The sequence below is a fragment of the Octopus sinensis genome, linkage group LG6 (genome assembly GCF_006345805.1).
Source record: "Octopus sinensis linkage group LG6, ASM634580v1, whole genome shotgun sequence".
Taxonomy (NCBI): domain Eukaryota; kingdom Metazoa; phylum Mollusca; class Cephalopoda; order Octopoda; family Octopodidae; genus Octopus; species Octopus sinensis.
Genome location: NC_043002.1, coordinates 3,690,780 through 3,704,827, shown reverse-complemented (window position 1 = coordinate 3,704,827; position 14,048 = coordinate 3,690,780). Strand labels below are relative to the sequence as shown.

At 38.2% G+C, this 14,048-nt stretch overlaps 1 protein-coding gene across 9 annotated transcripts in view; it reads left to right on the top strand.

Moving 5' to 3' along the window:
• Positions 1-14,048, top strand: part of LOC115212760 (programmed cell death 6-interacting protein) — a 54,336-nt gene that overhangs the window by 24,380 nt on the left and 15,908 nt on the right. For 2 of the 9 annotated variants that reach the window (XM_029781425.2, XM_029781426.2), the window contains exons 9-17: positions 675-798; positions 3,436-3,613; positions 3,762-3,983; positions 5,090-5,249; positions 5,408-5,556; positions 5,913-6,047; positions 6,161-6,323; positions 8,861-9,010; positions 12,037-12,183. In XM_029781425.2, the coding sequence (XP_029637285.1) occupies positions 675-798; positions 3,436-3,613; positions 3,762-3,983; positions 5,090-5,249; positions 5,408-5,556; positions 5,913-6,047; positions 6,161-6,323; positions 8,861-9,010; positions 12,037-12,183 (1,428 nt within the window). Of the gene's footprint in view, positions 1-674; positions 799-3,435; positions 3,614-3,761; positions 3,984-5,089; positions 5,250-5,407; positions 5,557-5,912; positions 6,048-6,160; positions 6,324-7,414; positions 7,430-8,860; positions 9,036-12,036; positions 12,184-14,048 lie in introns of all 9 variants that reach the window. The other 7 variants (XM_029781428.2, XM_029781427.2, XM_036503554.1 and 4 more) reach the window with 7 other exon arrangements.

Below are 14,048 nucleotides of genomic sequence, written 5' to 3'. Positions count from 1 at the left end.
GACTTCATGGATGCAAAAGACACTCCTGTCTCATCAGAGGTTTGTTGGTAGAGTGGAGAGTTTGAAAGAAATTCCAGACTTCTTAGTGTTTAGTCAGCTTAGGTCACCTAGTGTTAATGCTATGAAAGTGACACCGGCTTTTTTCTTTACTTTAGGGTCCACGTGTTTGGACAGGATGTTGGTAGGATGCTTGTCTCCAACGCTTTTAGATGGTGGACTGTAGTATAGTATATTGGTACCCCACATTGGTGAGGTGGGATGTTGGCGCCAGTCAGTCGTTCAGTCATGGTTGGTTGGAGTTCACATTAACAGCAGCAGCAGCATTCCTTACATGGAAGTAACCATTTTGATGGTGTTGGGATACAACTGAAGTTGCCTGATAAATGGGGTGGTTTGCAGTCTATACAGGTAACAGGGGTTAGATACCCACCTCTTAGGGGATAAGCTAGGCCTAAGGTGCCATATCCGAGTTGTCAACTGCCAGGGGCCTGAAGATCATTAATAGACTGTCCCTCACATGACAACAACAACAAGATCCTTTTTCCATTTTGATCAATACTCATGTATTGAACTCTCTTATTACATGGCAGTATTGATTGCTGATAACTCAATAATTATTTGTGAGTGAATTTGGTTTTCAAAAGGTAATCTCTTCTATTCTTTTTCCATTTTAGATCTGTTTCAAAAACTGTTTCCCCTTCCTGTTCACGATGGAATTGTTGCATTTGATAATCGCAAAAATCAAATTATTAATCAAGAAACTGGCCGTTTGAAGGAAGCTACTCTGTTACTGAATAGGTGAGTATAGAGACACTTCTTTTTCCATCACCCTCATCATCATCATCATCAAACAGCCATTTTCTATACTACGTGGACTGGATGGCTTGACAGAACCTGATGAGCCAGAGAGCTGCACCAGGTTCCAGGGTCTGTTTTGGCATGGTTCTTAGAGCTGGAAACTCCTCCTGATACCAACCACTTTACAGAGTGAACTGGGTGGTGTGTTTTATGTGGTAGCAGCATCAGTGGTTCTTACATGGCACCAACAGGAGTGGAATTGCCGAGTAACTCAAGAGAGATGAAGACCTCTGGAGTGGGGGTGGGGGCTGAAGGAGGTGGTTTTGTGCCAGTTGATAGATTAATAAACAGAGGGATAGAGATAGGGGTCTTACTATGGAGGAGATACTCGAGAGGGGGGTACCCCAGCAGGGATAGAAAGGTGGAACTGAGACAGAGAAATGGAAGGTGGGAGAGTGGGAGGAGGAATATAAGTGATGTAGAGAGGGGGCAAAGGGGACGTTCCATAAGAGGGAAAGGGGAGATGGGAAACTGGAGTGGTTGGGAGGGGTGTATGGTAGATAAGTGAGGGATGGTGGAGGGGCCTTCAGTGAATGGTGGGATGGAGGTGGTGCTGAAGATGGGTTGTATGGGGGGGGTTTGACAAAACATTTCCAGGTAAAAGCTGAAAAGTAAATTCAGCCGAACAAAGAATTTAATAGGTTTTTAGTAATTACATACCACTTTGATTTACATAATAATGAACACTAGTGACAAGAAACCTGTTTTAATTATGCTGCTTTTTATCTTAATGAATTGATCTGATAATGAGTGCTGGGAAAACTAGTCATCCACTTCAGTTAATTCTGGAGTTTTAATATGTATAAAATGTATATAAGAAGCTAACGGTGGTCAGGTGCACTACAACCCCTCTGAAAAAGTAACCAAAGGTGCATAAAATAGTGCACAAGGAGTGAACAGTGAATGAGTTGTTAAAGAAGAAAGGAGGGGGGGGGGCTCACCAGGTGTATGTATGTTACGGGGAGGGGGGGACTCACCAGGTGTATGTACGGTTGGTGGATTTCAGAAATCAATGAAGACTGCATTGTCCTGACAGCCAGCAACTTGAGTGGATAGTTTCATGCTTTCTGAGCGTGAAAAAAATGCTCCTGGAAGTCATGGGTGCTATGTTGTTCTTTTTTTTTAATTTATTTATTTTGTAAGCGTATCCACAAGTGTTAGACATGGAATTCCGAAAGCTACCCAGGGTTGTTGTTGGAAAGATGGTGGATAATGTTGTGGAGGTATGCAAAGTCAGTCGGGGCTTTGTGTCCATGGCTAAGGAAGCAAGTCCTTCAGAGTATGGTAGATCCCTGCACGTTTCTGAACAGTTACCAGGAGATTGAAGATAGGGGTCCCAGACTGGGGATGCTTAGAGGCTGTCATATTCATGGCTGGTTTGACAGCATCCTGTCAGCTATATATGGCCACATCAGGCTCCAATGTTGGCTCAGGATATCTAGCCATGAAAACCATGCCATTCATGGTGCCAATTATAAGGATAACAACATATTTGTCTCTTTACTTATCATTTATATTCATGGAGAAATATTAAGTTTATCTCAACTGTGTTTATCAGCTTCTTAAACTAATATCATCACACATTTACTCGGATAATTGAGAGAAGTTGCCATTTTATGTTTTTTGCCAACCTCGCCTGGCCCCCGTGCCGGTGGCACGTAAAAAGCACCATCCGAATCGTGGCTGTTGCCAGCCTCGCCTGGCACATAAAAAGCACCATCCGATCGTGGCCGTTTGCCAGACTCGTCTGGCACCTGTGCCAGTAGCACGTAAAAAGCACCCACTACACTCACGGAGTGGTTGGCGTTAGGAAGGGCATTCAGCCATAGAAACATTGCCAGATCAAACTGGGCCTGGTGCAGCCTTCTAGCTTCCCAGACCCCAGTTGAACCGTCCAACCCATGCTAGCATGGAAAGCGGACGCTAAACGATGATGATGATGATCTCCTAATTTAGAGAGCTCCTTTAACCATTCCGAACTGACCAATATAACATGAACTTCACGAAATCTTATTCACAAAACATTGGTTTTAACGAACCTTAAGCAAATATTAATAACATTTAATTTGTACTTAATACTCTTTTTGTGTGTATTGATTAAATGACAGGTTATGTTGACCATTGTTACTTTTTCACTTTATTGACCTTAGATTGAATTGAACTTGCATGTGTCTCTCTAATCTTACCTAATCTGTTCTAGTAATTAGGCCAATTATAAAGATGGTTAAATGTGGTGGCACGTAAAAAGCACCTTCCGTTCGTGGCCGTTGCCAGTCTTGCCTGGCCCCCGTGCCGGTGGCACGTAAAAAGCACCCACTACACTCACCGAGTGGTTGGCATTAGGAAGGGCATCCAGCCGTAGAAACATTGCCAGATCAAACTGGGCCTGGTGCAGCCTTCTGGCTTCCCAGACCCCAGTTGAACCGTCCAACCCATGCTGGCATGGAAAGCGGACGTTAAATGATGATGTATTCACTCTTATTCCTAAAGTAACCTGGTATCTCTCTTTCTCTCTCTCTTCCTCCGTACGATTTGATTCGGTTCGATTTCAACAACCTTTCCGTTTGTTTGTTTCAGTGTGCTTGCTTCTCTAAATCTTCCTGCTGCCATTGAAGATCTCTCTGGTGACAGTATCCCGACTTCTTTACTGGAAAAGGCTCAGCAATTGAAAAGGGACGGTGGAGTAGAAAGCCTCAATAAAATGATGCAAGACTTGCCAGAGTTATTGGGACGGAACCGAGAAATTCTAAATGAGGTGAGTTTAACGAGTTTCCTGAAATTGCCACTGTGCCAAAAGCATTATACTATGTATCAGTTGAATTTGTGTTTATAATGAAATTGTACCATAGCAATAGTTTTTTTTTTTTCTTCTGTTTCTATTCTTATTTTCAATTTGTTTTTAGTCGACCAGAATGCTTGAGGAAGAAGCGAAATCTGACTCTCAACTTCGGGAGCAGTTCAAAGGGAAGTGGACCCGTACTGCTTCGGGTCAGCTGACGGAAACAATGAAAATCGAAGCCTCAAAATACGAACAGATTCTGAACACTGCTATCCAAGCTGATAAGATTGTACAGGAAAAATACAACAAACACAAAGAAGCTATATTGTTACTTTCCAAACAAGAAGTAAGTTTTTGCTGAATTCTTCAAATCTTGTTAGCTTTCTCTCTCTTAAGATTCAAAGTGGAATTTTTAGATCATCATCGTTTAATGTCCACCTTCCATGCTGGCATGGGTGGAACGGTTTGACAGGAGCCAGCCAGGCAGAAGCCTGCACCAGACTTCTGTAACTGTTTTGTCAGGACTTTTACAGCTGGATGCCCTTCCTAACACCAACCATTCAGCAGAGTGGACTTGGTGCTTTTTATGTGGCACAAGCACAGGCGAGGTCAGTCTTGGCAAGGTTTTTACAGCTGGATTCCTTTCCGATCACCAACCACCTTATAGTGTGGATTGGGTGCTTTTTAAGTGGCACCTGCACTGACAGGGTCACTGAGTAAATTACAAGACAAAAAAAAATTCTTTTGAGAGGGGAGAGGGCTTTGGAGGAGGTGGTCTTCTGTAATGTGATGAAAGGTTAGAGTGTGACAGACACACAGAAACATCATTTAATGTCTGTTGTTTTGCTGGCAATGGATTAGATAGTTTGACAGGAGCTGTAGCAGGTTCCATTGTTGGTTTTGGCATGGTTTCTACAGCGGGATACCCTTCCTAATGCCAGCCCCTTTGTGGAGTGTACAAGGTGCTTTTTACATGGCACCATAAACAACAGTTCATCAAGACAAAAGGCAAACCCACCCCCCTCAACTTGGAGTTTGGGAATAATATTGAGGTTGTTGGTTTTGTTCCAGTTGAGAGATTAAAGATAAAAGATGAATAGGTGTCTTACTGTAAAAACACCAGTTCTTCAATTTTATCAGTTCTTGTATAATTTTTAGCACTAAATTTGGAATAAATTCTATTTAAAATACTGTAGAAATAATTCTGACTACATTCTGATCCCTGTATGATTTTCTATCAATATCTTTTACTAAAAACCAATATAGCGTAACTTCATTAGTGAAATGAGCAATATAAAATATTCCTGTTAACACGAAGGAACAATAAAAGTGAAAAATTCTGCTGAACATTTATCATATAAATCTGGGAAATTATTCTAATCTGTCCAGGAGATAATATTTTTTTATTTAAAATTTTTTTTAGTTATTTATTTGTCTGGTTTACTTTTTCAGAAAGAAATCAAATCTTCATTGCCTTCTGCTAATCCCACGGCTGCCTTACAAGACAGCAATGTTGTGCAGGAATTACGCAAACTTATGGAGCAAGTTGAAACCATAAAAGCTGAACGGGAAGTAATTGAGAGAGAAATTAAAGATGCTACGTTTGATATTAGTAAGTGGTGCAATTAGTTCAACTATTTTCTTTTTCTTATCCCCCTCCTCCCCAATCTCTTTAAAATTCCCAAAACTGGGCTATTGACTTCAATCACTTTTGATGAATTTCTAAATCTGTTTTTGATTTCATTTTTGCATTTTTTTTTTTTTGTTTAGGTAGTAAATTTTTGAATGCAATGGCTCAGGATGGTTTAATTAATGAAGAGGCCATCTCCATGCCAGAGCTGAACAGGATTTTTGGTCCTCTTAGAGAACAAGTTTCTGACAGCATCAACCGACAAAAGGCTCTTTTGAATAAGATTCAGGTTATTATATTTTCCTTTACATTATTTTGACACCCTTTGACCTTTGCTCTTGTATATATTTTCATGTTAAATTACCTTTTAACCCTTTCGATACCAACCCGGCTGAAACCACCTCTGGCTCTGTAGTACAAATGTCTTGTTTTCATAAGTTCTGAATTAAAATGTTCCACCAAACCTTAGTCACAATTTATGTTCCTAACACTAGCTTCATGATGACTATTTTGCTAAATTCTTTGTTATATTTAAAATTAATTGAAAGAAACTTGGAGCATCTCAACAGAAATATGGTAATGAAAGGGTTGAACCTTCTTGAATTTTTTTTGCATGTTTTAAAATAATTTTCTTCTTCTTTTTAGACTTCAAACACTGAATTCTCTAATGCTAAAGCTTCAAACCAATCTGGTGCCCAAAGAGAAGCCATGCTCAAAGACTTGGCAGCTGGTTTCGATATGTACATTGAATTGATGGATAACCTTCAAGAAGGCACTACGGTACGTTGCAAATAGAAACGGTAGCCTCTGAATTTAGAATTAAATATTTAGTCATTTATAAAAGAATCAATCGTTTTCTTTTTCACTGACTCCAATGTTTTTGTTAATTTCAGTTTTATAACGATCTTACACGTTTATTATTAAAACTTCAAAACAAAATCTCTGATTTCTGTTTTGCTCGTAAAACTGAGAAGGAAGAGTTATTAGGGGATCTTTCTAAAGAAATTGTAAACCAACCTTCACAGCAACCGCCTCAAACTCCAAAATACCAACAAAGTAAGTAGTGATGGACCATTTTTGCTTGGTTAAGTTTCTTAACTATTTTTTGTTCCTTTATTTCTAACCAAAATATGTGTTGCAATTAAATTCTAAAATAATTATGAATTTAGACGGGTTTCTTAAAACAACTCCTAATTTATTTTATTTAACATGTTGATATTTTGGAATACAATTTAACAAAGGGTTCTTAACCTCTATTGCATAATTTTATCTCAGAGTAAATCTAATTACAGGTAAATTCAACAAAATATAAAAATTATTAAAATTTTGTTTAAACAACAGCATAGAAAATGAGTTCTCCCTTTTTTTTCTCTTTGTGTTTCACATAATGATTTCTTCCCACGGTAATTGCTCAAAATGGGGGAGAAAAAAAAAATCTAATGGTTTCCTTGGAAAGACTGGCCAAACTTTTCTGCCTGACAAAATGAAACTGATGTTTTTTTCTCCATAGTAAAACATTTCAGAAAATTGAAGTGGGGTAAAAAAAAAAATGTTCTTAAATATTTGCATCTCTCAAGATGTCTCGTAAACTCCATTGTTTACTTAGTGAAATCCTGTGTTTTCACAGACTCAATGTTCCAATGAGATCTCTGCTGAAATTCTCATGATACAACAACTATTCTGTTTTAGTTTGGTTATTGACATTTGCCAATTAAATTCTTGGCTGGGTAAAGCTGTCTTAGCGTCAAAATGATTAATCTGTTCTATATGATGAAGATAAATCTTACAGTATATTTTCCAATCATTTTGATCTTTAATCGTCTATTGGGCACGAGGTTTCCAGGATCTAATCTAATCTGCTTACTCCAAAGTGCCTAAAGTTTAAAATAGAAAAAAAATCCATAAATTTAGATGTTCAAATGATTTTGTACAATAAAAATATTTCCTATCAGGGAGCCATCGGGTTGTCTCCCATTGTTCTATTTTCGCCTCTCCACTGCCAATCTTTTTGTCGACCAAATCTGATTTATTCAGTGGTAAGTTTACGGTATCCCCAAAATATAAGGCAACTTCAGGTGTCTCTTGTTATTTTCATTCTCTTTCTCTCATGTTTAATACACTTCTTGTATTGTTCTTTGTGCTGCAAGGAAAACCACGTTCTGGTAATTGTATCTGTACAGTCTCCCCCCTTGAATGTCTGCCCCCCTCTCTTTATTAGGAATGAAACTTTTGTAGAATATAGTAATTATAGTATTTGATTTAGAATAAAAAACTCAAAGTCCAAAAATAAAATTAAATCAAAAAAATATTCCAGCTCTGAAAAATGGGTTGAGTCCCCCCTCCCCCAAGGATCACAGACTTCAAAGTCTTGTACTTAATTTTTGGACATTGTTTTCTATTCTCTGCATGTAAGTAAATGTTGTCTATGTCACTGCTTTTTGATGATGGAATTAACAGAAGAAGAAACAATGGTAAATTCTTGAAGCCATTCAACTTCTTACATGGAACACATTAACAAATTCGAATTTGTCTTTTCATTGCAAAATCAAACTTAAAAACTGAAAGTGTGAGGCCCAGTGGTTAGGGTGTTGCCACTCATGATTGCCAGATCCTTGTGGGTTCAATTCCTGGCCTGAGCAGCATGGGGTCTTGAGTCGAACGCTTCATTTCACATTGTTCCAGTCCCCCCCCCCCTTTGATCAGGGGAAGGGGGAATGTCATTCGAAGACTAAAACGATGCAAAGTGCATTGTGACCAGTGATGTGTACCCTCATCTAATCTGCTCGGTCATGTGTTCACATGAATAAAACTTAACTAGAATTCTTATAACAATTCAATTTAAATTTATTTTGGAATATTTACATTTGATGGATATTTGTCCTCATCTTGTTTATTATTAACACAGCGTTTCGGCTGATATACCCTCCAGCTTTCATCAGGTGTATTGGGGAAATTTCGAACCTGGGTTCTCATTCCTAAGGTATTTTTCAATATTGTTGTTATTCAGGTCACTGCCTGGAATCAAACTCTGAATCTTGGGGTTAGTAGCCTGCGCTGTTAACCACTACGTCCACCGGCATGTAGTGTAATGGTTAAGAGTGTGGGCTATTAACCCCAAGATTCTGAATTCGATTCCTGTCAGTGACCTGAATAATAATAATAATAATAATATTGAAAAATACCTTAGGAATGAGAACCCAGGTTTGAAATTTCCGCCAAGACACCTGTTGAAGGCTGGAGGGTATATCAGCTGAAATGTGTTTACAAACAAGATGAGGACAAATATCCGTTAAATGTAAATAATGTTGTCCAATCCAGATTGGACTTGTTGAAACTCAAATTCTCAGTCAATTTGATCTTCTCAGTATTGTGATTTACAAACTGCTCAACGACTAAAGACAAATGACTGAGTTTAGATGCCGGACAAAAAGACCCTTGGAATCAGTTTTAGTGTTTCTGCAAAATCTGTTATAAAACATAAATCCCTGCTTCCATGCTGACTGCTTTGGTTGTGAGAGATGTAACCACATGTTCCATCATCAATTAGCATCTATGTTGTTTGTCATTGGTTGTGAATTCTGTTTCTTTTGCAGACTGCACGACAGACCCCACCATCACCGCCACCACCGCCACTACGAAAAAGACCCCACCACCACCACGGCCGCCTCCACCTAATGTTAGTCTTGCACCTGTGCCGTCAGCCCCCCAATCTATTCAGCCCACTAATGAGGTTATTCCACCAGGTAAATGATTCAGCTGTCGGCCAATCTATATTAAACAAGCTCTCTCTCTCCTCTCTCTCTCTCTCTTCTCACTTCTTTCTCTCTCTCTCGCTCTCCATCCATAAGTTGACAAGATGCTGATGACACTGAGCTCAACTAAACACTTCAATTCCAAAATCACCCGTCCTTGCTCCTTTCATCTGGATTCTCTCATTACATCATCACGGGGACCATTTTTGGTGCATGTGCACACATGCGTGCATGCACACACACCAATTGGTGTACATATATAAACCAATCTCAAAAACTCCTGTTGCCTTCCTCGGTGAGAATTGACCCCTGCAGCCTGCCAATTGGTGTAAATTACTCACTGTAGCCGAAAGAACTGAATGCCAAAAGTGGTTGCTCCTCGAGGTTGTCCCATCAGTGTTAGGGGTTTTGTTTCCTTTATTAAAAGTTTAACCTTTTTGGCATTTAAACCAGCTAGATCTGGTCTTTCACACCTACACTACAATGTCTTCTGAAGGTAATTACATTTGACTAACCCGAATGCTAAAGAGTTAAACCTATATCCACCCATCTACCCAGCAGCTGACAACACTCTGTTGCGGGGGAACACCCCCATTAACCCATCTCAGTTGATACAAAAAACATGACATTCTCTGACAGCTTCCTCCTGAAAATTCAGATTTATAAAACTGTATTTTTGTTGTTGTTGTTCCTCTGAGATTCCAAAAAATAATTATTTGGTAATTGCTGATATTAATTATATAAAAGTTTGATAGCTTGTAAGGCATTTGGATCCAAATGGAAAAAAAGAAACGAATTTAATCATAGATTTTTTTCGTTTAACGACACTCATTGAATGTTCTAATTAGTGATTTTCCATTTAAATACAAAACTAAAAACGAGATTTAAAAATTATTTTTGCTAAAAGAAAGCATTAAGTGCTCGTTAATTATTCAACCCACGAGAAAGGTAAAAGCTGAATGGTTGAATGAACTAAAAATCTTGAATTCTATGGAACTGGTTCCACAGTTTTGGCAGATTGAAAGTAATCGGCTTGATTAATATTTGTACAAAGCGTTTATGATTAGAACCTGCTGACTTCTGGGATCATGAGCATTACTTAATTGCCATCAACAAATTGGGCTTCTTATTTCTTTACTGCTCACAAGGGGCTAAACACAGAGGGGACAAACAAGGACAGACAAACAGATGAAGTCGATTACATCGACCCAGTGCGTAACTGGTACTTATTTAATCAACACCCGAAAGGATGAAAGGCAAAGTCGACCTCGGCAGAATTTGAACTCAGAATGTAGCGGAAGACGAAATACTGTTAAGCATTTTGCCCGATGTGCTAACGTTTCTGCCAGCTCACTGCCTTGGGCTTCTAAGAAGTAATTAGGGAGTAGGAAACAAATTAGTCTTTCATTGTTAACCCTTTAATTAAGTAGAGTCAGTACATAAGTTTCGACTCCTCAATTTATGACACCAACTTGAAATTCTTTGTAATGAAAGCCATTTTTTATGAGGATGTAACAAAACGCACATCCAACATGACCCATGGGAATCAAGAAAACCTAATCTGGTAAAAGTTGGAGTTTAAAAGCTGTAGTGAGTTCTTTGTGGTTTTTAAAATTATCTGCTAAAGAAGATACAAACAATTAAACCCAAGACTAAAACTCTTAAAAATCGTTAGTCACTTCAACATTTAAATTTAATTTGCTAAAATATTTTTGTCGCTTTGAGATCACTTTCAAAATTCCGTGCTGTTGAAGTGAATCTAACGGTTTTTGTGTTTTTAAATGGCTTATAAACACCTTCCACGCTACAATTCTTTTCATTCCAGCACAAAATCTCAGATCAGGTCGCTTGATATGCAAGTACATCTCCGTAATTTAAAAAATTTTATGAAAAGAAATAAAAAAAATTAATTTGTTTTGCTGATTATTTTGATTTTTTTGTGCTAGTTAGTAGCATCATTAATGGGTGTATGTCAATATTTGATGTTAGGCGATGAGCTAGCAGAACCAGTAATATGCCAGGCAAAATGCCTTTTACCATTTCTGGCCTTGTGCCAACGTTTCATATTCTTGTTCAATTTTGCTCAATTCTGAAATTAATGTCTGAATATTTTTCTGGAGCTTCTTTACTCCAAAGTACAAAGTACAGTACTCTATGTTTAATGAGAATAGTTTATTGTAAAAATGTCAAAGGAAAAGAGTTTAACTTTAATTTCAATTTTTTAATTATGGCTGGAATTTCAAATGTTTTTTTTTTCTGTAATCATTATCTGGTTTCCAGATGATCTATTTTCTACACTTTCTTGTTTTCCATATTTTAATGTACACACACACACACACGCGTATGTGTGTGTATACATATGCTACAATAACTTAGTCTTCAGTATTTATTAATTTTTAATTTATGGATGATAACAGTCTTCTTTAAGAAGATTGTGTAAATGTAGATTTTATTTCTCCACAAATATTTAAAATTCCCCCAAATTCAGACCAGCTTCACCCCCTTTGTTTTGCATGTCTTCAGCTGTTGTTGTTGTTGTTGTTGTTAGTAAAGTTTTCGTTGGCCAGCACCTTCTTCCCAAGCCTTTCACTTTTTTTCCTTGTATGAATCCATTTCCTAAAAGCATTGTAAAGATTTTGCTGATTCCTTCACTGATCATCCAATACCAAAATTTGACAGACTTTATTTTGCAAATTAAACTGAAACCCCCTTTTTTTTCTTAAACTGTTGCTTCCCCAATATGTTTCCTTGGTTATGAGATTTCTGTATAAACTTAGTTTTCATCTTAATAATCCTGACTCTGTTAAATAAATTCTCTGTGGTTAACTCAACCATTTCTGTGAGGCACCAAACCAACGTGCCTGTTCTTTTCACTCACAGGATTCTCCTCCACAGAATATCTTTACAAAAGCCATCAGATTTTATTTTTTTTTTGTCTTCAAGATGTCTTGTGTTCGTTTGTTTCTTCTCTTGATAATTGTTCATTATTCGTATGTTTGTGTTGCTCCTCCTTTCAGCAGGTCGACTAGGTGACCCTTCTCCTCCCCCGGGAACAGCTCCAGTAGTTCCTGGTGGTAGTGCCGGGCTTCCAGTGACAGCTTCTGCCCCAATTCCCCAGACATCTACAAATTCAGCTCAGCAGCCTCCTCCTCCTCCATATTATGGTAAGACATCATCAGGTTCACATTTATCTCAGGTTTACTCCTTGTTTTCTCATTAAAATAAGCCTCATTTCACACATTCAAATTTTTACTCCATGTTTAAGTAGTTATTTCATCCAAAAACCATTTTCCTTCCCGAAATCTTCCGATCCTCTCCAGAAATATTCTTCTCACTGCTATTTTATCCTCTTCAATCTGATCTCATTCAAAGATTGTCTTCAAATTACTCTAAAAAATAGAATTTCACCTAAACAAAATAAAACTGATGCAATTAATGTGAATAAAATAAAATAATTCCAAAAGGAACTGGACTTTTAACAGTTTAATATTCCTGATAATTAAAAATGTTGATTTTGCTAAAGGCTCCAATTAAGAAAATCCTTAGTGTAAAAATATTTGTAATTATTAAAAATGTTGACTTTACTAAAATCCCTAGGTCAGTAAGTAATATTCTTAATGTAAAAACATTTGTAATTATTAAACATGTTGACTTTGTTAAACTCCAATTGTCTCTTTTAGAATGGTTCCAACAGCTGGATGCCCTTTCTAATGCCGGCTAATTTAGTGTGTAGTGGGTGCTTTTTATGTGGTACCAGGCCAATTCACCTCTCACTTTAACCATCTGTCTCTCTTTGTGTTAAGGGTCACATTGAGTGTTTGGCCAGCAACATTTACAGAATCTTTCTTAATCAGGGATTGGTGAAAGGCTACCCTTTCATTTCTTTTGTTTCATCTCTGTTTAAAATAAAACTGACAAAATGGCAAGAATAATTAATACCGTTTTAGTAAAAGTCATTTGATAAAAATAAACCTGGCATAAGTTTTTTTTATTACCTGAATGAGATTCTTGAGTCTTGACCGTGGATGACCATTTGACCATCATCATCATCGTTTAACGTCCGTTTTCCATGCTAGCATGGGTTGGACGGTTCAACTGGGGTCTGGGGAGCCAGTAGGCTGCGCCAGGCCCAGTCTGATCTGGCAGTGTTTCTACAGCTGGATGCCCTTCCTAACGCCAACCACTCTGTGTGTGTAGTGGGTGCTTTTTACATGCCACCTGCACAGGTGCCAGACGAGGCTGGCAAACGGCCACGATCAGATGGTGCTTTTTACGTGCCACTATTTTCTAAAGTCGTGGCTGTGTGTCCCTGACCAAGGGGCACCTCACCTGATTAAAATTTAGATGTGATTTTGTGGTTTCCGTTTTCAGTTCCTTTGTGTGGTGGCCTTGGGAAATTGTGTACAGCTTATAGCCTTGGGCTGACCCCCTTGTAAGAGGATTCAGTAGATTGGAAACTGAAAGAAGCCTCATGTGAAAGAAAGATAGTGTGTGTGTGAGTTAGTGGTTTCCTTGTCTTGACATCACATGACAGTTGTAAAGGAGTTTCCCTGTTAACCAAGCAGTGTCTGTTTCCAATCTTCCTGCAAGACTATGTTGGATCAATGTGCAATAATACTTTGCTTGGAAACGGGTGAGGGTTAGTGACAGGGAGGGTATCCAGCTCTCGCAAATGTGCCTTCTGTGAAAGCAGGGAAAAGTCCCATGTTGAATGAGAATTTCATCGCATTCTAGTCATTAGCTGTAGTGGAGGTGGGGAGTATTGTGCTGCCAGACCCATTTGTTGCTCAACACAATACAAACCCCCACCGGATGGAAAGCAGGGGGTGGGGTGGCAGAAAACAAAGCTTATGAATATTTAACAATAACAAATGTGGACAAATTTTTTTATATATTAAAAAAGATTTTTTCTCTAACTTTCTAAAAGTGGAAATTATTTCCCATGTTTCGGTCAGTTTCGTTTGTAGCTCTGCTTTCGAATTCTTCTTCTTCCCACAAATCTAATTAACTAAATAATGAGTTTCTGTTT